Raw genomic sequence first — 21,481 nt, 5'->3', positions numbered from 1 at the left:
TGCCTTCAATCTTATTTTTTTGAAACCGTTGTGTAGCACGACTATGGAATTATTTAGAGTTTTTATCCCCATGAATTGCCCACAATGCCCGAGATCTTTGAAACCACATTCTTGTCTCCTTGTCAAGTAGATCATTGACCTCACATTTGAGTTACCTTACTCGGAAATTAATACCTGAAGTGAGTGCTTCCAACTCTACCTTAGATAAAAGCTTCTGCTTTAGTTTCAATTCCTTTCTAATGCACCCAAAATGCTGACTGCTCTATTGCTTCAAAGCCTTCCCGCACTGTTCAATCTTTGATACAATACCCGAACCCTCTTGAGCCAAACCCCTCTTACCCCTTTCGGCCTTAATAGTGTTTGTACAACCTTTATCACCCACCCACATTTCTTCAAATTGGAAGGGCTTCTCTAGGTTTACTGGATCCAAAATTTCAGGTAGGATTAGGATGGGAGAGTGGTCCGAAGTGCAACATGTCAAGTGATGCACCGAGGAACCTCCAATACAAGCCACTCATTGTTTGCGAAACTCCTATCCAACCTCTCCCAAATGGTTTGCCCACTTTGATAGAATTTTTTCCATGTAAAAGGATTTCCCTTGTACCCCATATCAAGAAAGCCACATTCGTCAATGGCATTCCTAAACAATTGCATCTGGGCATGACTCCTACTTGACCCACCTTTTTTCTCGGACCCCCTCTATATTTCGTTAAAGTCACTTGCACATAATCAAGGAAGATCGAATTGATTGTTTAACTGGCAGAGTCGAGACCATGATTCGTGCCGTTTGTGTGTGATTGGCTCATCATAGAAGCCAGTAAACCTCCATGCTCCTTCATTGCCTCCCCTAATGATACAGTCAATGTGATTTTTTGAAGATGTCTCCACTCTTAAGCCCATTAACTCCTTCCAAAAAAGAACCAGTCCTCCCCCTCTGTGAATCTGAGGAACAAAGAACATATGATCAAAATTCAACATGCGTTTTATTGTTTTTAGCCTTGCTTCATCCGTCCATGTCTTGGCCATGAACACGACGGAGGGATCTTTTTCCCGGATTAAGTCCTAAAGCTCCTTCTCTGTCACCAGGTTCCCAAGCCCGTGACAATTCCACACTAAGAAACTCATGGCTCTTGGCGAGGCTGTTCAACAACCTCCACCACTGGTTTGTTTGAGTATTGAACTTCCTGTGAGACATGCATGTGTTTGTGTGAAAATTCTGAAGGGACCACTTCAATGGTACTTTGCTTCCACGTTCTGCCATTTGTTGGCTGCTCTTCAATCTCAGCCATTGATTGTGATGATTGAATTAAAACCCTAGGGTTTAGTGATTCCGTGACTTGAGCTGGTGCTTGTAGGGATTTTTCGTTTGAAATTACTTTGCATTGAAAGGTGGCTGGCTTAACGGATAACTCCTCAATTCCAGGAGACCCGGTAATTGATTCCACATTAAATTCCTCCAAACTCCCCTTATCACTACCAGACCTTATCACCTCGGGCTCTTTAATGCCATGTTTCAATCTTTCCAAATTTGACTCCAGTAATTTGAGATTAATACCCTCCAGCTATGCCAATGATTCCGTGTCATTGTTGTGTTTCAACACTTGTGCATTGGACGAATTAGCTGTAACTTCACCATGAGTAATGTATGTAACGTGTGCAGCAATGTCTTCCCCACCAAAATCAATTTCCACGTTCGGAGTGACCCCTATCTGAGATTCGCTGTCTTTGCCGTCCTCCGGCTCCTTAGACAAATGACAAATTAAGAATTAGTGACCATAAATAATAATAAAAATGTGAACTTAAATACCATATTGAAGAAATGCATTTATTTCATTCAAAATTTTAATTATAGATGCCACTTGTCTAGTATAATGGCAAACATATTAATTAAGATGTACCAATAATATTTTAACATGTTGCATTGTTTGTCTAATCATACCAATTAAATATAGGAAGTTGCCACGTGTCATTGTAGTATGTTTTGAAAATTAATGTGTGTCATCATAGCATGCATTCATCAGTTTTGAGATCTAACTTTTATAATATATTATAGATAGATAAATATAGGCAGAGTTGGATTTTCTAGGAATTTAATGCATCAAGTCTAGGTGAATTTGATTGAGTTTAATTTACATAGAGTTGAGTGATCAAATGAATCCAGACCAAATTAACATTTCCTATTGGAAAATGGAGAGACTTAATTAAGTTAGGCAATGTATTTAAATTATTTTTTGGGCCATGCTAACGAGTGCTCTTAGGGTATTGGTTAATAATTCATTTTAAGAAAGTTTTGATATCACTTTTATGGGAAATGAAAAAAGTTGTCAAAATATTAATTGTTTTATTTCTTTTTCCATAAAAACTTTCTTTAAATAGATTATTAACTAATACCATAAGGGCATTCGTTAGCATTTTCCTTGTTTTTTTACTAATAGAATTTATATAATCCTGATACTATTACAAAAATATTGTTCTAAAGTTTACTTTTGATTATTCTAAAAAAAAAAAAAAGTGTTTTCTTTTGGCACGTGTAACACCAAAAATGGGGTGTTGACTTAAGTTCCCAAAATGGAGACGTAATCTTCCTAGATTGTCTTTTTTATTGAGGTTGTTTCTTTTGCCTTTTTTGTTTAGTTTTAATTATTGTTTTTGGAGTTTAATTTTGTTGCCGTGTGATACACACCAATCTCATGGTAAAATATATTATGAGATAGTTATAAAAATCTTTCAAACATATGCGTATCTCAAATGTGTAAGACTTACACATAAGGGATTTTTTTTTTTTTTTTTTTTGAAAACGGGATCAACATTCATTCATTCATTAGATAAAAAGTCATTGTACAAAGCATGTAAAGCTGGTGGGGGGACTCCTCCATCCAGTACAGTTCATCATGGACATTCCTAGCAAATCTAGCAAGAGAGTAGGCTATTGTATTGGCTTCCCGTTTGACATAGCTGATAGCCTTCCAGTGCAGGCCATGAATTAAACAGAGGACATCACCGTATATACCTTCGAGCAAGGAAAGACAGGGAACCTGGGAAGAGATTGAACGCATCACATTGACATTATCTCCTTCTATGATCAAGTCCGTGAACCCAGCATCTATTGTGAACTCCAGGGCTTTTTTGCATGCTAGAACCTCAGCCTCTTCACTATTCGCAACGGGTGGTCCTTTGATCAACATAGCTGCCATCACCTCTCCCTTTTCGTTTCGAATAATTGCGCCAAAGCCTGAACACTTTAGCTCAGCAAAAATAGCAGCGTCAAAATTCAGTTTAAAAACCGATGTGGGGGGAGGTTGCCACACGGTCACACTTGGTTGCGTTGTTGGAATATTCAGCTGGTCCTGGGCTTGTTGAAACTCCTGCAAAAACTCCACTGCTCTTTTGTTTAGCCAATTAGGATCCTTTAATTTTCCCCCATAAATTATTGTATTCCTTTGGTTCCAAATTAACCAAGCCTGTACTAAGAACAATTCGAACTCAGTTACAGGGAGTCGGTCAAGCAAGCTTTCAAATAATTGCAGAGTGTCACCTTGATCTCTAGTGTGTTTTTGTAATCTGACTTGACTTCCAGCCCATACGTCCTGAGCCACCCCGCATTCCCACAGAACATGAATCTCGGTCTCTGGAGCTCTCTTGCAGCATTCACAAGTGTTGTCTGTGACTATTTTTCTTCTTGCTAGGTTCACTCTGGTTGGTAGTATATCTTGACATGCTCACCACCCAAAAACCTTGATCTTGGTTGGAACATGAAGATTCTAGAGTTTAGCCCGGACAAGTTGGCCCCTTGGACCTGAGGAGCTTTTAGCCACATCACCATCTCGCATAATCTACCTAGCTACATGATACCTAGATTTGATAGAGTACACACCCTTTTTATTATCAAGCCAAATAATGGAATCCGTGACACTCCTACGACTCAGGGGAATACGGCATATAGCATTAGCATCCTCATTATGGAAATTTGCCATAATAAACTCTCTCCTCCACTCTCTTTGCTCCGGATCTATAAGCTCAGAAACTGTCCTCCCCTCATCTTCTTCATACAAAGGACCGAAAACCTTGTTCGTGGGATGGTTAGGAGCCACTTATCCGAAAAAATCCTGATGGAAGAGCCATCACCAACCTGCCAACAACACCCTTTCTCTAAAATTGGCTTTGCTGCCATAATGCTTCTCCACACATACGAGCTATTATTTGGGGGTACAGCTGCATCAAGAAAGTGACAGCTTGGGAAGTATTTTGCTTTGAAATATTGAGACAATAGTGACCCATTCTATTGTATCAACCTCCAGCCTTGCTTCACCAACATTGCAAGATTAAATGATCTCAAATCCCGGAACCCCATGCCGCCCTTTTTCTTAGAAATAGTCAATGAACTCTAGCTTTTCCAGCGAATCTTCCTCTCATTCCCCACTTGTCCCCACCAAAACTTTGCACACATGGCTTCAAGATCATCACACAGAGACTTGGGCAATTGAAACACAACCATCGTGTAAGTTGGGATCGATTGGGCCACCGCTTTTATAAGTACCTCCTTTCCCACTCTAGAGAGGATCAAACCCTTCCAACCTTGCAATTTTTTCCAAACCCTATCCTTCAGAAAGGAGAAAGTTTGGGTTTTTGCTCTCCCAATCAAAGTAGGAAGGCCTAAGTAGGATTCAAATTTCTCCACCTCCTTCACCCCTGATGTCGACTTGACCCAAGCCCTCTGTGTTTCTGGGGTATTGCTACTAAAGTAGACTGATGACTTATCCATGTTAATGCTTTGGCCTGAAGCACCTGCATAAACCTGGAGGATTTTAGTAATTTCTTCAACTTCTCTTTGAGCGGTTTTGCAGAAGAGCAATGAGTCATCTGCAAAAAGTAAGTTGGAGATTGTGGGTGCTCTTCTACAAATAGATACTCCAGTAATGCTTCCCTCCATTTCTGCTCTTGTCAATAGTGAAGTAAAGCCCTCTGCACACAAGAGAAACAAATAAGGTGAAAGAGGATCTCCTTGCCGGAGACCTGTAGATGGAGAAATATTACCATAGGGTTTGCCATTAATAAGAATGGAGAAAGACGGCGTAGTGACACATTCCATCACCCTACTGATCCACTTCTCAGGGAAGCCTAGTTTAGACATGACCCCATGTAAGAAAGGCCATTCCACTCGATCATAGGCTTTACTTATATCCTTGTTCCGGCAATGCATAGCATGTAAAGTCTCATAGACCACCAATACATTATCCGTAACAAGCCGCCCAGCGACAAAGGCACTTTGAGTTGGGGAAATTATTTGGGGAAGAATCTGCTTTAATCGGTTCGCCAAAACCTTAGAGATTATTTTATATATCACATTGCAAAGACTAATAGGCTGGAAATCAGACATTTTTTCAGGGGACTTAATCTTGGGGATAAGGACATTATTAGTGTGATTAACATCAGGCACCATATTACCAGAATTCAGAAAATCCAACACAGCATTGACTACATCATTACTCACAACATGCCAAAATTTTTAGTAGAATAGAGCATTCATACCGTCAGGTCCAGGAGCCTTGGTGGGTCCCATTTGGAACAGCGTCGCCTTTACTTCTTCAGCACTAAAATCACTGGACAAAGCTGCTTGCATTTCAGGAGTCACCTTATGAGGTACTATACTCAGACATTCTTCCTTCTAGTCACACCTTCCTGCCAAAAATAAATTCTCAAAATAATCGTTGGCAACCTGTGCTATACCATCCAAACCATCCACCCATTCATTGTCAGCTTTTTTAATTCTCTGTATGTAATTCTTTCGCCTCCTCTGAGATGCCTTTGCATGAAAAAACTTTGTATTCCTATCCCCATGTTTAAGCCAAGGAATCCTTGACCTCTGAGCCCAAGAAATCTCTTGCTTCCTCAGTAAATCATCCATTTTCTTACTAACTCCTAGAATTTCTGCTCTGTTCTCAATTGTAGCCTCTGTCGAGTTCGGTGCTTCAATCCGTTGTTGTAAGTGTTTGATCTCTTCAGTGTCTGGGTTGGTTTTTGAAGAACCCCATGCTAATAATTCTGCACCACAGACTTTGATCTTCTCCTTTGCAAGAGTTAACCCCGTTGCACTCTCACCACCCTTAGCCCATGCTTCTTTAATCACCTCTTCACAATCATCCCACAGTAGCCAGGATTCCTCAAATTTAAAACCTCGGCTTCCCTTTATTGCATGCTTCTTGCAAATCTGGTAATGAAGAATTATGGGCAAATGGTCAGAGGCATGGGATGTGAGATGGTTTACCGTGCTGAATTGAAACTTATCTCTCCAGGACCTTGCAGCAACCGCTCTATCCAATCTCTGCCTTGTGTTTGCGGTACCGGGTCTCTTATTATTCCAGTTATATTGGTATCCCCTGAAGCCTAAGTCCTCCAGTTCACATTCTTCCAAAGCAGCACGAAAATCATTTACTTGACTCCATTGGGCTGGTCTTCTACTTAGTTTCTCTGATGAGTGTAAGATTGCATTGAAATTGCCAATACAGAGCCACGGTCCGTCTACAAAAGATCGAAGATGTGTTAGAAGCGCCCATGACTTAGCTCGTTGTGCAGCTTCTGGCCAGCCATAAAAACAAGTTAGCCACCACACAAATCCGTCGTCCTCCACCACCTTGGCTAGAATATGGTTTGCAGTAAAATTAAAAACGTCCAACTGTACATCTCTCTTCCATATAAGCGCCAAACCTCCTCCGGAGTTGGGATATTTCACCACAATCCTATTTGGAAAAGGTAAGTCACCATAAAGATTTTCAAACCCTTCTTTATCTAGTCTAGTTTCCATCAGAACACACACTGTGGGAGCTTGTTCCCTCACAATTTTGCGAAGGCTCCGACCTGTCCAAGGGTTCCCAAGCCCTTGGAAATTCCAACTTAGGAGCTTCATTGCTTCCAGCAAGGGTGGTCCACCACCCCCGCCGATATCTGACCATCAGAGCTTGCCTGTGCTTCCATCTTCCCACGCTTGAAATTCTGCACTTCATCGTCCCCACACGTTACAGACTCCTCAGACTGCATATTACCTCTCTTTCCTAACATAGTTGAGTTGCTGGGCTTCTCATGCAAACTGGACCCACAGTCCATTCTTTTAATTCGTACCCACGTTGACTTGGGCCTTGTTGAGTTAGGCCCACTCCTTACCACGGCCTGCCCACCTTCATCCAATAATTGCTTTGCACTTGCTTCCGAATTTGAATTTAAATCCTCCTTATCTGTTACCATAAGTTTAGCTCCATTACTTTCCTTGTTTGTATCATTAATTCTGTCATCAACGGATTCAAACGGCTGAGAATCAGTGATTGTACCAGCATTCACGGGCTTTCCAAAAATGTCGTGATCAGTTACAGTAGGGTTTTCTCCTTGCTGTGCCGCCGCCGCCAACTGTTTCCCCCATCTCCGGTTGCATTCTTGGTACATTCCTCAAGTTGTCCCCCAGATCGTCGCTTGAAAAAGATGCTGGATTCGACTCCCTTGTAGCTAATGCCTTTGGACGACCACCCATAGCTTTTAACTAGTCACCATATTGATACTCCACCTTCCCTTCATTCTTCTCTAGTGCAAAGTGGCTTGCACAGTGGCGCAGGTCATGTCCAAGAAGCCCACAAAAATGGCAAAACATTGGGAGCCTTTCATACTTAAACTTCACCCAAGTGCGTTGACCATCCGAACCTATACTATGAATCCACCTCGACGTAGCGGCTTGGTGATAGGTAGGGATACACGGACTCTTAGAAAGAGATTAAGGTCATCTGGTCTCTTCCTCATCTCTACTTCCTTGACTATTCCCAACTGGCTCCCTACTTCCATTGCTACCTGAGGGGTTGCCATGTCAAAGGGAGTCCCCCATATTTGGACCCATAGAGATGCATGATCAAGTTTCACATTCGCTACACTCATTCCTTTTTGCCACTTCGTAAGCATCAACAGTTGATTATTGAAAGTCCATGGGCCACCTCTCAGGATTCGTATCATATCGAACTCTGACTGGAACTTGAATTGAAATAGATTTGAACCAACCTCTAAAATCTGCAGACTGTCTTCTAAACCCCAAGCTTTCCTTAAAGTGCCCTTAGCTGCCTTTTTATTGAAGGTTTTGCACTTAAGAAATTTTCCTATAAGGCTCAAATTGCAACTCTCTATTTTAGCCTCTCTTCCTTTGTCTGAGATTGCAATAACTTCTTCTTCATCCGCCGTTAACCTCATGTTCTCCAAGCAGTGAATCACATCGTCTGCCATATTCGATGGTTGAGAAAAAAAGAAAAGGAAAATAGTACCCTTAGGACTGACCTAAGGGAGGGAGATGCTCGTAGAGAACAAGAGAGAGAGCTCCTACTTAAGAGTAGAGGGTTTTTTTTTTTACTCTTTCGTGTCTTGGGAACATTATCAATTGCAGCTACACATAAGGGATTTAGACCAGCTCGATATAATTTGAGATCTAATATGATAAATTTAAATAAAATATTTTATATTTAAATATCAATTGAATAAATTTATCTAATACTAACTAAACTTATAATATTTTGATGAATTAGAAACATAAACTATGAATTAAAACTAACCAAGGTTAATTTTATATAGAGCATCAAAATAATTGTTCAAATATAAAATTTAACCAAAAAAATGTATATTATATTATATTATACTATCTTTTATATATATATATATATATATATATATAAAGTCTACTTTATCTTGGACAAAACGAAATATGGTTAAGTAAAATTATAATCTAATTTTCAATTATTATTTTAAAGTTAAGAGAGAAATTATAGGTGATTAATGTTGACAACTTACAAAGTAGGATTTTTTTTTTTTTTTTTTGAGAGAGTTTCAAACCTATGACGTCTACTTCTGATAATAGTTCTTTATTATCAGACCAAGACGTCAATCAGTTTTTGGTGAACAAAAATTGAAGTTTCAAGCTATATTGGGGAAAATATTCGTTATTGATGATTAGACACATTTACATGCTGTGTGTGCGTGCGCACTCTAAATTGTTTAGGGTTTTTAATGATCTTATATTTTTTTTAAACTTTTTGGAAACGGAAAAAATAGTAAAGAAACCCTTTTTATTTTATAAACCAATTGTTATCATAAAATTTTTGGCTTTTTTATAATGAGGATGAAGCTTTTTTATAAAGAGAGTGTAGCCTTTTTTTATGGGAATCTTAGGCCTAATCCTAGAGCTGACACTAACAGGATCCACACATATTATGAGATGATGGCTCATAAGACCGTCTAATTTGATACCCTTTTGATCTAATGACTTTTGAATCTATGTATGGTATGCAAAGCAGGATAATATGCACCATCCATGCGCAGACAAGTATCAGCAAGTTTTTAAAAAATCATGGTATAGATTGTATTTAATTGCTAAATATGGTAGGTAAAAGTATGACTTGGAGGGTGAGTGATGTAATGAACTGATGCTATCACAAAAGATGGAAGTTCTGTAAGAATATGGAAGACTGATTCTATCCCAAGTAAAACTCATGTACAATTGAGAATTCATAGAAGTTTCGGTTATCAGTGATCTCTTAAACTCGAATTTTATTAAGAAAATATTTTATCAGCTTGGGCTCCTTAAAACTTCCGCCAATGTTTATTTTTGATCATACCACAAATTGAAATTTTGTTTAATGAAACACTAAGCATAATTTATCATGTTAATGGTCTATTGTTACTTTCTTAACTCACATGAAAGATAATAAGTCTTGTAATTTAGCGACATTTAGTGAAATTTTTTAAGTGACATGCATTTAGAAAAAAAAATTAGAATGGTTATATCAAAAGCCTGAATATAATTATGATTATTTTCATTGTGATCTATTCATATTTCATTATTTTTTAAATTTATTATTTTAATGAATTCTTGAAGCTTTGATATAAATTTATCTTATAATTTAATGTTTCAAGTAACAAATTTATCATGAACTCTTATGTGAGATTAAAATAGTTCTCTATTCTCTCTCTTCCTCCCCCCCCCCCCCCCATTTATCATATTCAAACTGATATTTTTTAATACAATTCTGACTAAAAATTATTTATAAATAAAAGAAACATTATCTACAAAATAAAATTAAAATGGGGCAAAAATAATATAAAGTTTAAAGCGTTTAAAAATATAATCTAATTTATCTTAAGTAATATTAGTCCATTACAACTATATTATAATCACCTATTAGTCTCAACTTGCTAGAGAATCAAATATCTTGGTTCATGTATAAAATATAACAAAAAGAGATTAAAAAATGAATTTAATTAACCTTCCAAAAAGTGATACATGGTGAAGGCAAGTTGAAATATAATTTCCAAAATTGATTTTGGTATAGATAAAGAGAGAAATTGTTTGGCGCATGTCAATATGAGAGATTAGGAGACAAAAATTGACAATCTACTGTGCGGTAAACTAGCTTACAAAAGTTAAAAGTTCAAATTGTCAAAATGATAATTAATGATGATCCGATACACTCATTGAAGATTTCAATTGATCAGTTGGGTTTTTTTTGTTCCACAATTTTGGAGATATCCCAAGACAAATAATTATTAACTCAGAAATTTTGAGATCTCACTCTATGAGAAGATTGAAGCAGAATAAATTATTATATATGATTTAGGAGAAATTTCATTAAAGTAGTTTGAATTACACAAATCTGTAACATTAGCATATATAGCTCTAATGTGGACACTAACAACACAGAATTAAAGCAGTCAAACCCATAGACAAGATGGCCTTAAGAGGCTTAGAGCGTATTTAAGACCTTATTGCCAATAACTTAAGAAGTATAGGCATTGTGCAGTGCATACTTGACATCTTCATGTGAGAACACCTTAGCATTCCAGTCAGGACATTCACTATCTGGTTCCTTTATATCCATTTCCAACTTCACCAACCAACTCCACTAACCCATACTGCTCAACATTGGGTTTCTTCAGAATTTTAGCAGCCAAATAGCCTACTTCAACACCTGTCTTACAATTTACACGTGGCATTGCTTCCTCTTCACCACATTCGTTAAGATAAAGGCAGCCTAGTTCTGTAACTTTCTCGCTCATTCCAGTACCCAGAAAACAAATACTCTCATCATACAGAAACTTCCTGAGGGTATTAGTTACAGCGTTCGAGTCCGGTAATTGTATCATCAAGCAATGACTCCCAACACAAAGAAGCAAAAACTTGCCTTTATTTAAATTCCCGTAAGTTTTGACAAACTGAATGTCGAGTCCTACAACTTGCCTTTCGGAAGTTTGTAATGAAGATCTGAACTCATCTATCTTAGCATCAACCAAAGCAAGATTTTCGACTAAGCTTACCTTAACGTTTGCTGTTTGCACTGTGTATTTCAATGTCATACAAACCCATTTTTGACAGAAATGATAGTGGTATGATGTTGATCATGTTGAACTAATTCAAACCAGTGTTGCCTGTACATAAAAAGAAAAGTCATAATAAAGGGAAAAAGTTAATACAGCATTGTTTTAGAAACTATTTTTTTCTTATAGTTTTATGCGAAAGAAATAACTAATTTTTTAAATATTTATTATATTTTTATATCAATTATTTTTAAATGATTAATTAACAAATATTCTGATAACAACTATTAACAAAGCTCAATAAGAATAGCAGTTCAATGGGGGCAAATTAAATCGACATAAAGTGTAAATCATTTTGGTGGCAACTATAGTATCTATTTCAAGTCAACAGTAGCAAATTCGATAAGCCAATCAATCATAGAACTAAAACCAAATTTGATCTTTCTTCATTTCAAGCACTAAAAACTACTTCAATTCCTTGGCAAGCTAGCTGTAGAGAGTGAAAGATTGAAATTTAGTGTTTACACTAGCTATTTTAAAACAATTACGTACACATCAAATAAAAGTACGTGCCCATATAGTATAAACAAAATTTTGTAGCAGATATCAAACATGTTACTGGAAAGAGTAACGAATTCTTCCATCAGAGAGGTTTAACTGACTACATAATGCATGCTTCAAATGAAACCTGATATGCAAAGTGAGCAACATACAGCTCTATTTTCAAACAATACACAAGCTAAAATACTACACGAGAGAGAGAGAGAGAGAGAGAGAGAGATCACAGAGACACTCACTTCTTGGGATAAGAATGGAGAGAGATCTCTCTATCTTTCTCGATCGGGAGTACAGAGTACAGAGTAAGAGAACGTTAAAAGAAAAATATATTGAAAGGATCATAAAGTTGCCTTAGCTTTGGGCCCATTTAAAAAGAAGAGAGAAAAAAAAAAAAAAGGAACAATCCCATTTAACTTTTTAATTCAAAAAATGAGAAGGTTTAATCTTTTAATATTTTATAATTTTTTTACCTCTTTTTTTTCTCCTCCACATGTGCCCATGTCTTAACTTTTAAGTCTTTCTCTGTTTCTTTATCAGATTGAAGACTACTCAATATTTACTTCAAGTCAGGCTCCATTTGGAGGTTCATAAGAGAATGAAATGAAATGGAATGAAATGATCATAAGGAAATAGAAAAGAATGAAATGAAATGTATTTAAGTAAGAGAAAAGAATGGAAAAGAATGGAACGGAATTGAATGGAATTAAATAACCTTGATTGAATGTTTTAAAATGAAGGAATGAAAATGAATGGAATGTAAGTAATCTTGTTTGGGAGTAATATGGAGGGAATGAAATGAAATTATTTTATGACAATATTACAATTAGACCTATATTTTAAAATAAAAGGTTAAATATATAGAGGTATTTTGGGAGTTTTAGTAAAAAAATCATTAAATTTAATTCTATTCTTTCCAATTCCTCCCAATTTCGGGGAATGAAAATTTGAGATTTTAAGAGAATAGAGAGAAATGAGTGTTTCCTCCTACCAATTTTATTTCCTTCTACTTAAACTCCCAAACAAGGGAATGAACTTTCCATTTCCTCCATTAAAACTCCCAAACAAGGGAAGGGAAGAATATTCTAAAATTATTATTTTCATTCCATTTTCTTTCCTTCTCCCAAACGAGGGTGAGAGTCATCTATTAGTTTGGGAATAACTCATCTAATTTTTTGCTAAAAATGTGCTAAAATATTTTTATACTTCGAAAATTTTTGAAAAAAGTAAGAAATTACGAGAAAATGTGATGTTTTAAAATGCTATACATAAAATTTAAGCAAAAATGCACTTTTGATCCTTTCATTTTGGATCAATTCTCATTTTGGTATCAAAATTGATTCTATTTTGGTCATTTTCATCAACCCACTAAGGGAAACCTCCTACGTGACAGACAAAATGCCCTATTTGCAGATGTGGCACTAACATGGCTATTAAAATATTATTTAAAAAAATTATTTGGAATTTTTTAAATGCCACGTCAGAAAACTTATTAAAAAAAAAGAAATTAAATTAAAAAACTTTAAATCTAATTAAAATTATCTTTGAAAAAAAAATTATCCTTTTAAATCTTTTTCTTTTAACGTCATCAGGGATCAGGCTACATCTCTAAACTCTCTCTATCTCTAATTCTCTCTTCACCCTCGACGGAATCTTTCTCAGACCTAAACTCTCTCAAAATCTCATCTCCGCCCAAACTCCGATCTAACCCAAACTCTCTCTAATCTCTATGATGAGGTCGCCACCGTCGAACTCATTCAAGACTCAGTATGAGGTCGCTGCCATCAAACTCGTTCAAGACTTAGTGAGGACACCGCTACAGTCAAAGAAAGAAAACCCATTGACCCATAGAACCCATCGAGAAGGTCTGCCGATTCGGTAACTCAAAATAGTCGCCGATTCGATATGACTTCGTTGTACGAAACCCCAGTCATTGATTCGGTATTGGAGCCCAAATCAGTGGTTGTGAAGCCAAGATCAATGATTCTCACACCTCTTTCTACCTTACCGTTTCTCTTTTCCTCTCTTTAAGGTTGATTTGGAAGTTTTTAGCTTAGGATTTTTGTAGATTTGATGTTATGGCTTTGCTGGTAGCTGGGAAATTTTGGAAGATTTGATTTAGTGGTGGTGCTTTACTGGATGTTGGGTTTCTTTTCTTTTGCTTGGATTTGATATTCATGTTCTTTGATTCGGTGGTGGTGATTTCAGGGTTTTTGTGTGTTTTTCCTGTGGGTTTTTTTGTGTTTGTTTGCCAAGAAAATTTATTGGTTTGAAGGCTAGGGTTGGGTTTGCTGGAGATATGGGTTTGGAGTTTGGTTGAAATCTGGGTTTGGGGTTTGGTTCTTTGCTGGAGATTGATTACGGGGAAGAACAAGAAAAAATAAAATAACGAAAGCAAAAAAAATAAAATAAAAGACAAGAAATACGTTTAATTTATTTATTTTATTTTGATGTGTTTGGTTATAAAGAAAGTACAGGAAAGAGAAAGAAAATTATTATAAGAAAATAAGGTTAAGAATATGAATCTTAGAGATTGGAATAAAAAAAAATCATTTTAATTAAAAGAAAGTAAAATTTTTGTTTAAAAAAAGTTAAAAAAAAAAAAATTTGTTTTTTTTTTTAATTTTTTAATTAAAATTAAAATTGAGGAATTAAAATTTTTATAATTTAAATGCTGATGTGGTATTTAAAAAATGCAAATAATTTTTTTAAAATAATATTTTAATAGTCGCGTTAGCGCTACATCAGCAAGCAGGACATTTCGTTGGGTTAACAGAAAAGACCAAAATAGAATCGATTTTCTTTTTTTGGGACGACATTAGTAACGAAATCAATTTTGGGATCAAAATGGGAATTGACCCAAAATGTTGGAACTAAAAGTGTATTTTCACCTAAAATTTAAAAGCTAAACTCATAAACTGATATCAAACGTAAATGTGCTAAAAAATTTAACTCTTAGCAAGTTAAAAAGTAACTTTATCTATTTTAACATCCTATATTATTATTATTATTTTATAAGAACACCTTACGTTATAATAGACCGAAAATCAAATACTCTATTATTTTACAACTTCATTTAAATATTCTTTTTTTATTATTTCTTTTATTGTTAATGAGTAAACTATTAGTTGTAATATTGTATAACAAATACTTTTTTTTTTTCATTTTTAAATTGATATCAAGTCTATGTATTTATTTATTTATTAGTTAAGAGCTCGTACTCATTGGAGAAAAATCATGCTCCACGAATATTTTCTAGTATAATCATTAAAAAACTTAAATTATACAAAATTTAATAAAATTAAAATTTCATATATTGACAAAAACACACACAAACATACAAATACATAAAATCTTACAATTTTCTTTTCAAATTTTCTTGCTTTGAAATATTTGCATGATAATCTCATTATCAATGCTTTAAGTTACATCTTTTTCAAAATTTTATTTTGGTAAAAATTTTCTTGGATTTTTTTTTTTTTTTTTTTGTAAGGACCTTTTTTTTTAAGAAACTATTTGTTTGTAAGGACCTAATATATTGTTAAAGAGATCAAAGTTTAAGGAAAAGTTTGGATACATACAAAGTTGTAGTCTTAGGCTACAACCTTTACTAAACAAATTAATAGTGTTATATATTTTGAAAATCTAAATATTGAATTGTATATTCTTTATATTTTTAGAGCACATGTCAAATTTCATGTCAATCAGATATTATTTACTATTTGATCCATAAACTTATTTTTTAAGTAAAATTTTAGACTATAAAAACTCGAAATTTAAAAATTTGACTAATGACATAGCTATTGATATTTGATATTTTTGAAATTTTGCAAGTATGAAGTATATAAGAAGAAAATTTAATCTAATGGTGAATTTGTCAAAATTCACATCCAATGAAAAAAAATATTGAGTGGAGTTATACCCTTAGTCTACAACCAAATTTGTTGTCAAATTTTGTCCAAAGTGTACTTATTTTGAACCTAAAAAAATTTAGAGTAGTCCCAAATATTTTTTAAGGATAAAAATTAATAAATTTTATATTTAATAATTATTTTGTTTTCCATATCTGGTGGTCATGTCACCACCTAGACTCAACATGTAGCCGCTAGTGTTATGGATTTACCACTCCTGTCTTAAAGTAGGAATTAACCATCCCATGTCCAAACAGATTCTATTTTTTACTTTAACCATGTCTAGCATAACAATTTGACTTAAAGTGAAAATTTTCAATTATTAATCATGTTAATATATCACTAGGAAAGTGACACACGAAGAGCACTAATTGGTGCCTTAAGATCATGGATACACACACCTGTCCAGTATGTGCTCATCGATTTCATGTCATGTGACGGTAATGGGTAATACCACATATACCATGCAGGCCTTATTGGGGCTATCACTCAAACCACTCCTCTCTAGGCGTTGGGATAAGAACTCCTACCATCAGCCACATTTCATGTGGTAAGATCATGAATATGAAATTCTAGCCTATCTAGTCATACATATTGTGTGGTCTATGTAACATACAAAATATACGCCACAATGCCACTAACAATAATTCCCCAAGCTTTCTTGATTTATGTGTCATAAATTATATTAAATCTCTCTCTCTCTCTCTCTCTCTCTCGTTTAAATAATTTTTTTAGTGCGTGTTTTTACCATCAAGCAACAATAAAGTGCCAAAGGAAAAGAATTTGATTTTTGGCACCATTAATTTAATGTAATGAGTGTTTTTTAGTGTTTTGTGTGCTAATTAGCTATTTTAGCATCTTTGATGCGAATCCTCTAAGAAAATAATAAAAGAAAGGAATAGAAAACATTAAAGAGACAGTAAGAGAGAGATGGAGAACATGCAAGGGTGCAATGCCGAAGACACATGCAAAGTCAGAAATTTGAAAAAAGTAGAGAACAAACAAAGAAAAAGAAGAGGAGAGAAAGGGGTCAGATCCTAACAAGGGACATATTTGATATCAAGGTAAGAAAAAATACAAAGGAAGGTGTTTATCTAATTTTAACTAGTTCGATATGGCCGGTGTTTGAACTGGCACGAAATATCAGTGTTATATACTAATCTATCATGTCAATGGTTTATTGTTACTTTCCTAACTCACATAAAAGATAATGAGTCTTGCAATTTTGCGATATTTCCATTCATAGTTTAGTGAAATTTTATAAGTGACATGCATTTAGAAAAAAGAATTTAGAGTGGTTATATCAAAAGCTTGGATATCATTATGATTATTTTCATTGTAATCTTTTCATATTTAATTTTTTTCTAAATTTTTTATTTGAATGAATTCTTGAAGCTTTCATATAAATTTTATATTATATTTTAATGCTCCAAGTAACAAATTTATCATATTAAAATATTTCTCTATTCTCTCTCTTCCTGTCCTCTTCCCCCCCCCCTCCCCGCCCCCCTAATTTATCATATTCAAATTGATATTTTCTAATACACTTCTAACTAAAAACTATTTACAAATAAAAGAAACATTATCTACAAAATAAAATTAAAATGGGGGTAAAAATAATATAAAGTTTAAAGCGTTCAACAGTATAATCTAATTTATCTTATGTACTATTAGTCCATTACTCAACTTGCTCAAATGAAGACATATTCAACGCAATAATTCAATGAATTAGTACTAACAAAATTAAAATTAATTTTGTACAGAGAATCAAATATATGGTTTATGTATAAAATATAACAAAAAGAGATAATAAAAAAATGAATTTAATTAACCTTGAGTGAAGTGATACATGATGAAGGTATGTTGAAATATAATTTCCAAAATAGATTTCGGTATAGAGAAAGAGAGATTGTTTTGCGCATGTCCATATGAGAGATTAGGAGACAAATATTGACAACCTACTATGCGCTAAACCATCTTTAAAAAGTTCAAATTTCAAGTTGTCAAAATGATAATCAATGATGATTCAATACGCTCATTGAAGATTTCAACTGAGTTGGATTTCTATTATTCCACAATTTTGGAGATATCCCCAGACAAATAATTAATAATTCAGAAATTTTGAGACCTTTCTCCATGAGAAGATTGAAGCAGAATAAATTATTATATATGATTTAGGACAAACCGAGCACAACCAGAAATTTCATTAAAGTAGTTCGAATTACACAAATCACATGCAACATTAGCATATATAGCATATATAACAACAGAATTAAAGCAGTCAAACCCATAGACAAGATGGCCTTAGAGGCTTAGAGCATATCAAGGAGCTTATTCCCAATAACATAAGAAGTATAGGCATTGTGCACTGCATACTTGACCTCTTCTTGTGAGAACACCTTAGCATTCCAGTCAGGACATTCACCAATTGGTTCCTTTATATCCATTCCAACTTCACCTGCCAACTCTGCTAATCCATAATTCTCAACATTGGGTTTCTTCAGAATTTTAGCAGCCAAAAAGCCTACTTCAACACCTGTGTTTACAGACACCCTATGATATATACTAACGTCAAAGTTCCTTCTCTTTTTTCTCTGTGTACAAAAAGAAAAGCTGCCTAGCTCTGAAACTATGTTGCTCATTCCGGTTCCCAGAAAACATATAGTCTCATCAGACAGAAACCGCCCAAGGGTACGAGATATGTGCTCCGAGTCGGGTAATTGGATCATCAAGCAATGACTCCCAACACAGAGAAGCAAAAACTTGCCAATATTTAAATTCCCATCAGTTTTGACAAACTTAATGTCGAGTCCAACAACTTTCCTTTTTGAAGTTTTTTTTTTGTTTTTGAGAAACGCCTTTCTGAAGTTTGTAATGAAGATCTTTTTTATTTTTTTTTTTTTAGATAGTAAAGAAGATCTTAACTCATCCATCTTAGTATCAACCAAATCAGGATCATCGACTATGCTTACCTTAACGTTTGCACCTTCTATTTCAATGTCGTACATACCCATTTCTGATCGGAATGATTGTGGTATGAGGTTCATCATGTTGACCTAATTCAAACCAGTGTTGCCTGTACATAAAAAGAAACTCATATAATAAAGGAAAATTTTAACAGATGCTCTAAGGCAATGTTTTAGAAACTATATTTTTATAAACTTTTATGGAAAAAAAAAAAAAAAAAAAACTAATTTTTTAACAATTTTTTACATTTTTATATTAATTTTTTTTAAATGGTCAATTAATAAATTCTGTGAACCAGGCTCAATAAGAATAGTAATTAAATGGGGCAAATTAAGTTGACATGAAGAATAAATCATTTTGGTGGCAACTAAAATATCTTTTTCAAGTCAACAGTAGCAAATTTGATAAGCCAATCAATCATAGAACTAAAACCAAATTTGATCTTTCTTCATTTCAAGCACTAAAAACTACTTCAATTCTTTGGCAATCTAGCTGTAGAGAGTGAAAGATTGAAATTTAGTGTTTACACTAGCTGTTTTAAAAGGATTACGTACACATCATATAAAAGTACGTGCCCATTATATAAAGAAAATTTTGTAGCAGATATCAAACATGTTACTGGAAAGAGTAACGAACCCTTCCATGAGAGAGGTTTAACTGACTACATTCGCATGCTTTAACTGAAACCTGATATTCAAACAATTCAAAAGCTAAAATACTACACAAAATAGAGAGAGAGATCACAGAGACACTCACTTCTTGCGATAAGATTGGAGAGAGATCTCTCTCTCTTTCTCGATCGCTCCTGCAAAAGCGTTTGGCTATGGAGTAAGGTTATAGGTAAAAGCAAGAGAGCTAGAGATGGACAGAGTGTAGACTACAGACTAAAAAAGCATGAAGTGGCCTTTTATCTTTGGGCCTATTTAAAAAGAAGAGAAGCAAGGAACAGTCCCATTTAACTTTTTTTTTTTTTTTTTTTTTTTTTTTTTTTTTTTTGTGTGGATAAATCCCATTTAACTTTTTAATTCAAAAAAGAAGAAGGTTTTTAATCTTTTAACTTTTTTTTACCTCTTTTTTTCTCCTCCACATGTTCACGCCTTAACTCTTAAGTCTTTCTCTGTTGCTTTATCAGATTGAAGACAATTCAATATTTACTTGAAGTCCGTAGTCCGTAGTCACACCAGCGGAGAGTCATCTGTCAATAATTCACAATGATGTGTGTTTGGGAATGTTTATCTAACTTTTTGTTAAAAATATGTGAAAGTATATTTGTAGTTTAAAAATCGTTAAAAATGAATAAGAAAATTTGGAAAAAGCAAAGTTTTAAAAGATTGTAGATAAAAGCTAAAAACTAAGGTTACTTGAAGTCCGTAGTCACACCAGCTGAGAGTCATCTGTCAATCATTCACAATGATGTGTGTTTGGGAATGTTTATCTAACTTTTTGTTAAAAATATGTGAAAGTATATTTGTAGTTTAAAAATTGTTAAAAATGAATAAGAAAATTTGGAAAAAGTAAAGTTTTAAAAGGTTGTACATAAAAGTTAAAAACTAAGGATTAGTTTGGTTGGTTAGTTTTAACCAATATTTTCACATTTCAAACAACCTTTCATACATTTCAACACACTTTTTTACTCACACGTATATTAAAAACACTCAAACAACATTACTCAAACTAACCAAACAAACATGCCCTAAATTTATAAACAGATATCAAACGTAAATGTGCTAAAAGTTTAACTTTTAACAACTTAAAATATTATTTTATCTATTTTTACACCCTACATTATTATTATTTTTGTTATGAGAATACCCTACATGCTTTATAATACACCTAGTATTAAATACTCTATAAAAGTTTAATTAGTGTGTAAAACACAAATGAATGTTTAGACCTCTAAATTTAACAATACCAACACAAGCTTATACATAAACAATATATGTGCGGAATGATGAATATAAGCTATAACCAAATTGGTAAAACATTCTAAACCATAATTAATTATAAATACAGTAGCAATTAAAAGGTAAAGAGTTAGGGAAGAGAGATGCAAACACAAAGATAACACCGACATGTGTTATCGAAGTGGAAACCGAAGAACTCGGGGAAAAACCTCTCTTCCGCTCTTCAAGCGGTTAAATGATTCACTAAAGAATAAAGTTGGGATACACAAATAGCAGAAGACTCTCCAAGCCTAATCTATCCAATGCACCTAAGCCCTCCAAGCTTCTTACTCCAGCAGGGTTACGCCTAACATTGTCTTCTTTAGCTTCCTGGATCCCGCAATAAGCCCATTGCATCAATCAAGTAAATTGGTTATCTCCGAATTGCTTCCCAAGCACCAAAGTACCTCCTCACAGATATGGGTAAGGTGAGATAAGAATTTGGCAAAACGTACCTCTCAAGGATATGTTAATGAAGAGAGTGAGAGTAGAGGAATTTGGAGAATCAAATAATAAAGATTGTGGATGAGTCAATCTTGTTTTTCTTTAGGATTTCTCTCTCAAAATTATTTCTGGAAGCTCTCTACATTAAGTGGGTATAAGGGTATTTATATTAGGGTACGTGAGGAACGTGAAAAGTCAGTTTTCATCCAAACAAGGTATTCTGGCGACTTGGCCTCACGATTGGAACGAGTCGCGAGTTTGAGTCGCGAGCTAACGGCCTGGACAGACTGTACATTTTGTCCTGTAGTGCTCCAGCTGTCGTGACCATTC

General features: G+C 34.5%; 6 protein-coding genes across 7 annotated transcripts in view; all 6 read right to left on the bottom strand.

The window, feature by feature from the left end:
- The window catches only part of LOC126716770 (uncharacterized), a 54,669-nt gene extending 42,480 nt beyond the window's left edge, over nucleotides 1–12,189 (bottom strand). The window contains exon 1 of the mRNA XM_050417749.1: nucleotides 12,129–12,189. The gene's annotated coding sequence lies outside the window, so the exon portion shown is untranslated. The remainder of the gene's footprint in view (nucleotides 1–12,128) is intronic.
- The window catches only part of LOC126716771 (uncharacterized), a 74,182-nt gene that overhangs the window by 33,174 nt on the left and 19,527 nt on the right, over nucleotides 1–21,481 (bottom strand). Inside the window, exon 1 of one of the 2 annotated variants that reach the window (XM_050417753.1) lies at nucleotides 19,521–19,670. The exons of the other annotated variant lie outside the window; for it this stretch is intronic. The gene's annotated coding sequence lies outside the window, so the exon portion shown is untranslated. Of the gene's footprint in view, nucleotides 1–19,520; nucleotides 19,671–21,481 lie in introns of those variants that run through there. 2 annotated transcript variants of the gene reach the window in all.
- LOC126719115 (uncharacterized) lies at nucleotides 5,666–6,904 on the bottom strand. The gene has a single exon (XM_050421702.1). The coding sequence runs from the start codon at nucleotides 6,902–6,904 to the stop codon at nucleotides 5,666–5,668; it is 1,239 nt and encodes a 412-aa protein (XP_050277659.1).
- Nucleotides 7,687–8,253, bottom strand: LOC126719114 (uncharacterized). Its single transcript, XM_050421701.1, has one exon. The coding sequence runs from the start codon at nucleotides 8,251–8,253 to the stop codon at nucleotides 7,687–7,689; it is 567 nt and encodes a 188-aa protein (XP_050277658.1).
- LOC126719112 (uncharacterized) lies at nucleotides 10,873–11,370 on the bottom strand. Its single transcript, XM_050421700.1, has one exon. The coding sequence runs from the start codon at nucleotides 11,368–11,370 to the stop codon at nucleotides 10,873–10,875; it is 498 nt and encodes a 165-aa protein (XP_050277657.1).
- Nucleotides 17,935–21,481, bottom strand: part of LOC126716769 (uncharacterized) — a 77,571-nt gene continuing 74,024 nt past the window's right edge. The window contains exon 3 of the mRNA XM_050417746.1: nucleotides 17,935–18,783. Within this exon, the coding sequence (XP_050273703.1) occupies nucleotides 18,110–18,783 (674 nt within the window). The 3' untranslated portion in view covers nucleotides 17,935–18,109. The remainder of the gene's footprint in view (nucleotides 18,784–21,481) is intronic.

This window comes from Quercus robur, chromosome 3 (genome assembly GCF_932294415.1).
Source record: "Quercus robur chromosome 3, dhQueRobu3.1, whole genome shotgun sequence".
Taxonomy (NCBI): domain Eukaryota; kingdom Viridiplantae; phylum Streptophyta; class Magnoliopsida; order Fagales; family Fagaceae; genus Quercus; species Quercus robur.
This window is presented reverse-complemented; position numbering and strand designations above follow the sequence as displayed.

Coding starts and splice junctions, on each gene's coding strand:
- LOC126719115 (XM_050421702.1), bottom strand. CDS start 6,904: ATGAAGCTCCTAAGTTGGAATTTCCAAGGGCTTGGGAACCCTTGGACA.
- LOC126719114 (XM_050421701.1), bottom strand. CDS start 8,253: ATGGCAGACGATGTGATTCACTGCTTGGAGAACATGAGGTTAACGGCG.
- LOC126719112 (XM_050421700.1), bottom strand. CDS start 11,370: ATGACATTGAAATACACAGTGCAAACAGCAAACGTTAAGGTAAGCTTA.